At 38.9% G+C, this 8,904-nt stretch overlaps 1 protein-coding gene across 1 annotated transcript in view; it reads right to left on the bottom strand.

Annotated features, from left to right (window-relative positions):
* The window catches only part of LOC138027672 (lactadherin-like), an 8,446-nt gene extending 720 nt beyond the window's left edge, over positions 1-7,726 (bottom strand). The window contains exons 1-3 of the mRNA XM_068875235.1: positions 7,610-7,726; positions 2,341-2,709; positions 976-1,304 (exon numbers count right to left, since the gene is read on the bottom strand). Of these exons, the coding sequence (XP_068731336.1) occupies positions 976-1,304; positions 2,341-2,707 (696 nt within the window). The 5' untranslated portion in view covers positions 2,708-2,709; positions 7,610-7,726. The remainder of the gene's footprint in view (positions 1-975; positions 1,305-2,340; positions 2,710-7,609) is intronic.
* Between the last annotated feature and the right edge of the window lie 1,178 nt (positions 7,727-8,904).

Here is an 8,904-nt window from a genome sequence, read left to right as displayed (position 1 = left end):
GTTTCAATCTAGAAGAAAAAACCCCAGCATTTTCCTTCATTTGTCGACTTACCTTTGAGAAATCATATATAAAAGCAATACAGGACTTTTTTCTGGTTTCTATAACCTCATCTAAACACTCGGGGCAGTTGGGAGAATTCTCGACGGTTATGCAAACCCTCGACTGCGTCTTGGACCCTCGACTGCGTCTTGGGTATGCATTACTGTCTCGAATTCTCCCAACTTCCCCTCGTGTTTAGATGAGGCTATGGAAACACGAAAAACGTCCTCTATTGCTTAAATATGTCTGTCTTTTGGTAGATTCTGACGTCACAGCAAACCACTATATATGCGTGGTCGAGCTGTAAAGATGAAACAACAAGTTTTATCGGCGAGCTTGCTTTGTCATTCACTCATTCTTTCCAATTCCCGAAAAAAAAAATTAAGGAATAGTATAAACGTCTTGTGATCACTTAACCTTCTAAACAAAGTGAGAGTATTTTTTGTCATCCACAGTTAAATTGTTAACGATAAACAATGGATTGAAATTTGAAAACTTTGGACATCTTTTTCTCATGCGGTTAAGAAATTGCCGCCCATGCACAGGCAATGCGAAAACCATACGGCGAAACGGAAATTTGGCCAAGCCGGCAAATACGAAGGTGGGAATCATTGTTCTGCCAAAGGTGATATGACTATATCCTTACCAGTTCCCCCCCCCCCCCCCCCCATCCACCCCCTTTCCGCTCCTTCACTACATAGCTATAAGTGCGCGCGAGATGTTAGAAATGTTGTAAGTGTGAGCTACTCATGTGCAGTTCTTAGTTTTTCGTTTGACCCCGTTACGACCTAAAAACAGCGAAACCGCCGTCGTAGTGGTCTCTTTTTTTATCTCAGTACTGTATTTTAAACTTTCCTCTAGCAATGTTTTCCTGAATAAGTTACTTATTTCTCTACTAATGGTCTCGAGGACAGTCTTTTTCAAACGACATTTACCTTTTCAGAACCATCGCTTCGATACGCATTCCAGTTTGTTCCGTCCAAGCTCAACAGAATTTTGTATGAAGATACCCACTGAAGATGAGCATAACTAGGCCTCCCCTGTGTTGCTATTTTTGTCACTACTGTATCCTTGCCAAGGTCAATTTGCAACCACTGTCCAACGGCAAATGTTCCTGCTGACCAAGAGCCAGTACTTTGACTTTTTGCCGCATTGTTGAGCCTGGCTTGCCAGGGTTCATGTGCGGCTCCCCATGTTGAAGAAGCCGTCACCGCTGAGTCCGGGATTGCCCTACTTTCCATTCCAAGCGGATGACTGCGGCATTCTGTGGTTAGAGTGATAACAAATTTTAAGGTCTACACGGTTGAACCTTGAGCTGGAAAGCCGCGTGTGTCAGCATGATCAATTACGTGAAAGCAATCGCTGGCTGGAACTCGAACTCACATCCTGTGAGAAAACCCTTTCCTTAATCAACAACTTCAACCTGTTTATTCAAGCCTACCTCTGTAATTTGCACGATTTATACATTTTTGTGTTGTATTTGTACTCATTAACATTTGTCAGATATTTATATTCAGATTTGTCTCTCATGTAACACTTGCACTGAGCAACGCTGGAGTTTCTGCCGAAACATGTTGCTCCGCAACATTGAAAATCGTTGTTTTGTATTTAAAAGTTAACATGTCTCTCCTGTTCTCTAGACCTCTTGGTAAAATACAAAGAATAATAAAGCGACAACTTTCTTATGACAATGGTCTTTCAGGCTTCCCGTATGGTTGTTTCAGTTCAGTTGGTGTACGAATATTCTCTGGAATCAGTGTATTTTACTCAGGCTTCATAGACTCGATTCTCTTAAGATTACAACTCCGATAGCCTTAACCTTCCCGAAGAGTACATCAGATTCTGAACACTCCACACAAATATTAAATTCCCCGAACGCACATGGATTAGCCTCACAAATTGTTAATCCACTTCAGCTCATTACGCGGTCTGTCGGTTAATGTCCATCAAGTCAGTCGTCAGGCAGCGAACGAGCCTCAAAATAAGCGAGGAAAATTAATTGTGCTGCACGTGAGGCACCCATTTTATTTCATATTTTTGTGGTACTTTACATAACAACAACATGAAATGAGGCTTTGACGAGAATTTGAGCATAACAAATGAACCTTCCACAATTTAATATTAATCTGAAATCCGGCGTTCGTATCAATTTACTTTTAGGATGATTCGCCCGCATTGTACCACGTGATTCACGAAAGACGTACCATAGTGCAAAGTTATATTTGAAGGTGACATTTCATCGACATTTCCGTCCTATTTATCTTAAAGTTCACATTACTTCATTTTTGGGCATGACATACCTTCGCAAATCAGGAACGGTGTGCATATCAAATCCATACCACAATCGAGCTGAGTTTTGCAAGGTATAGATCGCAGAGTGTTTATCATGTAGTTTGTATAAAGCTCACGTCTCATGTCTTCTGGGTGAGACGCATGCGTCTTGTCATTCAGTTCACATCTTTTGTCCACGCGATAAAAGTTGCTGCTTTTACATCCGGGATATGCCATGCAACGCCAGATACAATCTTCTACTTCGTCTGCGGTCTCTGTCTTGATGGTGTGGTTTCCAAGAACTTGTCCCTGCACGGAGTAAGTTGCTGTGCAAGAACTCGCAAATTCTGACCTCAACACCAAGTAGATGAGTAGAGATATCACGGCAAATTTCATTCCTGTGTCGACAAAGAGCAATTTTAAAAGTCTCACAATTGTAGAGTATTTTTATTACAGGGCGCTAGTAAATTTTGATTCAGATTCATAAAGCTTAGGTCAAAGTCCGGCACAAGGCGTTATGATATGAAACTTAGCGTTATGGAAGTCATTTCGCGATTATTGTGAGTCGTCAAGTAAAATATGTAACAACTAATTAGGATTGATAATGGTATGTTTCAAGAAGAGAAAATTGAAAATTTTTAGTAGGGTTCCCACCACCCTGCGAGCAGAACCTTTTGTCTTTTTCTTTACTGAGCAGGATAAAAGGAGGCTCTGCCCGAATCGCGTCAACTCTTTGAAGCCGCCGCAGCCCGAGTCTCTGGACTAGTCATTATCTTGTTTTATCTCGTCAAACCGGTTTTTCCAGTGCGAGCGTCCGTTTAGTGACAAAACCGATGGTTAAAATTGAGGCCGCTGTACCATGAAAAACCAAGATGGCGGCGAGATCTGGCATATTAGGCTTGGGTTCGAGACTGTATCCTGGCAACATGCAGCACATATTCAATAAAGATCTTACTCAATTCATGCAGAGCCTTTCTCGAGAACGCCAAAATCGAGCAAGCAAAAGAAAGGCCCTGCTAGCAGGGCTACTTGAGCTACTCAAGTGACGTTAGAAATGCACCTGACACTCTATCTACAAGTCTTCAGAGGGATATGGATGAGGTTCTGAGATGGTCAAATGAAAATAAGATGATCCTTAATGGAAGTAGGACCAAATGCATGATGGTTACTGGTAAAAGACTTGCTAAAAACATGGAAGAAGACCAATTGTTACTCAAAATTAATGGGAAAAGGTTGGAACAAGTTACGTCTCAAAAGCTTTTGGGGATTATCATTGATGACAAATTAAATTTTGACGATCACATTGAGGAAGTTTGCAAAAAGATATCCCAACGTATAGCAGTATTAAAGAAAATAAGATGTTTCATGCCACTCGAACAAAGAATGCTGTACTATAACTCAATGATCAAGCAAGTAATGCTCTATGGTTCAAGCATATGGACCTCTTGCACTATTGATAGCCTAACTAAAGTGTTAAAGTTACAAAAACGTGCAGCCCGTGTAACAGGGGCACCCAACGTCAATTTTCGGAAAATATCTGTTCGGAAGACGATTTGAGATCTAGAATTTTCGGAACATATGTTGTAAAATTTCTTGCTTGCCTGCCTGTCCTAGGATTTTCGAACATCTAAAAAATGGTATAATTGCCCAATTTTGACGGATTTTTACCCTAAAAAGGTCAGCTAGAATTTTCGGGAGCCCTTTTTCTGGTTGAAATTTCGAAAAGGTAACTTTTGATCCCTATAATTTTCGGATCACTAGACTTTCAGCTAGGAAATCCGAACAGATGAAAAATTTTTAGGGGATAAAAATATGCCTATATCTACCGTTTAAATACTAAAATACGTTTAACAATGCTATGTTTAAGTGGTTTTGAACTATATTCTCGTTGGGTGCCCCTGGTGTAATACTAAATGCAGACACTAGAGACAATAGTGTTGAGCTGTTCACTAAGTTAGGATGGCTTCCCTTTTATGATAAGGCGAAGATCATAAAATGTTTGCATGTTTTTAGACGACTGGTTGAGGATAGCCCGTCTTATATGAATAGTTTATTAACAAGAAATGCCGATGTACATAGTAGGGAAAGCAGACATGGGGATTTTAATTTAGTTTGTCCACGTTTTAAGAGGGAAACAGAGGGAGGGCGTTCTTTTTCAGTATCAACCACGAGATTTTGGAATTCCCTTCTAAGAGATATTAAGTCGAGATCATCACTTTTAAGTTTAAGTAAAGCCTTAACTGGTTTTTTTACTGATAGGTACCAGAACACTGAACATTTTAAGATAAACTAATTTTTCTATACTTATTTGTATATTATTATATTATACCTTTTTAGACTGTTTTAGATATATTTATATTTAATTGTAGGAGGGCCACAAGTTTATCAGCCTTACCTGTTACGTGCTCACCCTCGTAAAATAAAGTTGGTTGTTGTTGTTGTTGTGGGTTCCCACGTTCTTCATATAAATTCTAAAGGCGTTACTTTTTAAAGAACATCTGGTGCTTCGCCGATGGCTGTTTGAAACACGAGAATTTGGCAGTATAACCTGAATTTTACAGAGTAAAATGCAGACTTTTCAAGTGTTGGTCATTCCTTCGTCTGGAGCAGATATTACAAGGGGGTAACCCTCGAATCGTCAGCTTTGTAAATATTTAGTCATTTTTAATACGTGGCTGCCAGCACGAAATTTCGTGACAACGTTATTCTACGTTTTACGTGAATGGCATGCGGTGCAGCTGCTGTTGTGTCTACATTTCTTTCATTACTGGGCCAGTTTTGACTACAGCAAGGGACCCAGATATCTCATGGAGTGTCTTAGGGACTTTCAGATCTGCGACGGCCAAGTCAACGAAAACGCCACCTCAAAAAATATCTTTGCACAGTCATTTGTTATAATTTCATCTCTTTCATGTCGTACAATGTGGGCGAATTATCCTAAAAAATAAATTTGGTACGAGTAGTTTTAGAGTAAAAATAGAAAATTTTGTCACCTGGCGGCCATTCTGGTCAATATAGTTTACGACATAGAAAGTGCTTTGTACGTGGTTTTATTCACGAGTTGTTTGCTCGTACCTCGCCCGTTCGGGTTTTTGACACAAACAACTCGTGAATAAAAGCCCCGTACAAAGCACTGTCTATATCGTGAGCTGTTTATTACACATAAGACGAGAATCTTCATTGAAATAGTTTTCTGAACGCAAATTAGAAATAAAAACTCACTAACAGTAGAACCAAATGCAAATTTAATAGCAATGGAAAATATCGCAGTACATGTATATCAAGGAAATATTTTACAATGACTGCAAAAATACTCGCGCGATCATTGGCTAATTTTTATTGTCAATAAGCGGACAGACACATAAATTTATAATTTATGCGATAATGACGCGATATTGCTCGCGTCAGATTGAAGTTTCTGGCATTTTTGTCTCGCTTTCTTCTCGACGTGTTTTGACTTAATTTTGACCCCTCTGCCTTTTTGTTATTGTAAAAAACAAATTTATGTCAGTTTTTCATGCGTCTGTCCTGTTATTGACAATGAATTTCGTCATAACATTGTGAAAGTAGTCTGCGGATCCACTCGGCTATCGCCTCGTGGATCCACAGCTACTTTGACAATGTTATGGCGCAATTCATGATCAATAACAGGACAGACGCATGAAAAACTGACATCAATTTGTTAAAAGTGCTGAACGGAAAAATGCACTTACACAAGTTTTTTTTAATCTAAGTAAGATATCAGTAAATAGGATTAAGTCTCATCTAGTCACTGTCTGACAAAGTACGATTTACACGAGATGCGCGAGTGGTTTGGAAAGGCCTTTACGCTATCGTTGATTGGTTATACTTCAACACGTGAAAGAGCTGTACGCCATTCTGATTGGCTTTATAGGCTTTTTTCAAATGTGAAAATAAAGTGTACAGATTTCTACAAATAAGCTTTATGGAATAAAATTCTCATGTTATGTGTGATAAAAGACAATACATTTCCTACGCCGAGCCGCGTTTTCAGTCCCTCGGGACACCAAAATGGTCGCCTTGTGAAAAAGCCCCATGGTTCAGATTTGTGCACCCAGGTTGTCGAGACTTCAAAACATTTCACGCCGTTGTTAAGCCGAATAACGGTGCAAAAGTATGTGCTGAAATACGTGCAGCACATCACTCCTCTTCTTTTAACCAATGTCACCAATGATATAATTGTTTCGTTGCGTTGTCGTTGCCGCAGCTGTCGTTTTTTTCTTAGGACCCGTCCACACTAAAGTGTTTACAAACGTATCCGGTTTCGGTGTCATCGAAACTAGACGCATCGAAAGACGACTGTAAGTCCCAAGAGAAAATAAAAACAATGCTTACGCACAATTTTGGAGCGACAAAGAAAGAGTATCATGGTATTTTTGATAGGCGAGCTTTGTTGATCAGCAATATTAAATACAACAAGACATCCACACTGCGAGCGTTGTCAAACAGATCACAAGAAACTGTCTTTTAGCATTCGTAAAGAACAAACATCAATGCATTTTTGCCTGATAATCTAAAATCTACCTGATCTAAGAGAACAATTTAGTATTCAAAAAATCTGCAACTGAAAGAAATTTGATTGCTTGACTTTTGAACTGTTTTTCATGAAGATAGCTGCTACCCTAAATGTTCGGGTAGTAAGGTCCCCATTGACAAAATTATGAAAGAAGATTAATTAAAATGATCCCCGTCGCACTTATCTGGATCATTTCATGACAACTCTTTTTTCGTCTCGGCTATACATTCATTTCATTGACAAAATTATGTTATTTCATAAGTGTACGTATAAAATTCCATTCTTCGCTTTGCTTGATAATGGTTTCATGACGATCCCGAAAATTCACAAAATGAAGTTTAGTAATGCATGCTGAATTTCGTATTTTTTTTGTAAATGCGTAGTGCTTATGGTTTTTTTCGGCCCGCGCCCAAAAAGATAGAGTTCGTCACCTGTTATATTGAAAACGGTCGCAACAGTACTGGGTTTTTCATTATCCGGTTTGAATAAATTAAATAACAATTGCTTTTCGCAGGTTTCCCTGCTTTCTTCATTTTGTAGCCCGAAGACGCGCTGATTACGGTAATTAACTTTTCAATGTTTCACCACAACAGAAGTTTGTTGAACGAATCGGCTTATACTCAAAGTTTGGCGGGTTATCACGGAATAAATCGGTCTGAGATTTTCAATATGGACACCAAGCAATTGACGGTTAACGTCTGAGTGCACTCGCGAGGTTGGTGTAAGCATATCGTAAATAAAAGGAAAAACGAACAGCTTACTTTGTTATAATCACCAACAGAGAGACCTGGTATTGAGAAGTTCGATACAAAAATCTTCAGATTTTTCAAGCCGCACAGACGGGAACAACTGCCAAGGTGTTTTCCTGTCGATTTAAAAGGCACAAACATTTACTCTATTTTTAATCAATTATTTATGAGAAGAAAGCCGGAGAAAGCACTTTTCACGGCAACTGATGTGACCGAACCTAAAAAGAATGGTGTTTTAATATTATTCCAAAGCAAATGTCAAAGCAGTGCCATTCGATTTCGGATGGAACATGGGGTGCGTTTTTTATGGAAAATCCGAAAACGGATTCTTGAATCCAAAAATGGATTTTGCGTTTTTTGGGCAAAATCCAAAAACGGATCATGAATCCAAAGTATCCACACTCGAGGAGGATACTTCGGATTAAATCTAAATCCGGTTTTTTGAGATTCACCATTTCAGCGGTTTTTGTGGGAAAGGATATGAAAAAAGTATTTTTGACAAGTGGTTTTCCATCCAAAAATGATACACAATGTTTTTCTCGCGCCATTTTTACCGTACAATCGAAAACATAAAGAGGTCAAAAGTAATTAGGTTTCCTGCAAATTTCACACGAGGAATTAGCACAAAAGGAATATAAAAGGAGACATGACTCGGTGGGTAAGAAGGTCCATTGGGAAGTTTGTAAAGAGGAAGGTTTCATTGTCAATGAAAAGTGGTATGAACATGTACCTGAGCCAGTACTAGAGAATGAGAGATGTAAAATATTATGGGATTTTACGATACAGACTGATCACGTAATAGAGGCAAGAAGACCGGACATGATTGTTGTTGAAAAGAGAAATAAATGATAGCCGTATTGAGGAGAAAGAAGTCGAGAAGGTAGTGAAATACCAGGATCTAGCAAGAGAATTGAAGAAGTTCTGGAAAATGAAAACAATGGTAATTCCTATTTTAATCGGAACATTTGGAACAGTTCCAAAGGATTTAAAGAGGAGACTAGAGAATATTGGTATAGAGACCAAGATAGACGAGCTTCAGAAAAGTGTTATTCTGAACACGGCAAGGATTCTTAGGAAGGTACTAGAAGTTTGAGGAGACTTGTTGTCACCAAGCTTCCTGGAGTACTGAAGTTCCATTGGAAATCTACGAAATGTGCGAAAACAAGATAACAATAATAATAATAATAATAATAATAATATCCTCAATAGAGATTCAAGTTCTTTCAGGTTTGGTGGTAAATTATTGAAAGCTTGTGCCCCAGAATAAAAGCACCCTTTCTTAGCAGATTCGGTGTGAACATTTGGAA

Source organism: Montipora capricornis, chromosome 12 (assembly GCF_036669925.1).
Source record: "Montipora capricornis isolate CH-2021 chromosome 12, ASM3666992v2, whole genome shotgun sequence".
In the NCBI taxonomy this organism is placed as follows: domain Eukaryota; kingdom Metazoa; phylum Cnidaria; class Anthozoa; order Scleractinia; family Acroporidae; genus Montipora; species Montipora capricornis.
Note: the sequence above shows the minus strand (reverse complement) of the source record. Positions and strands in the feature narration are given on the sequence as shown.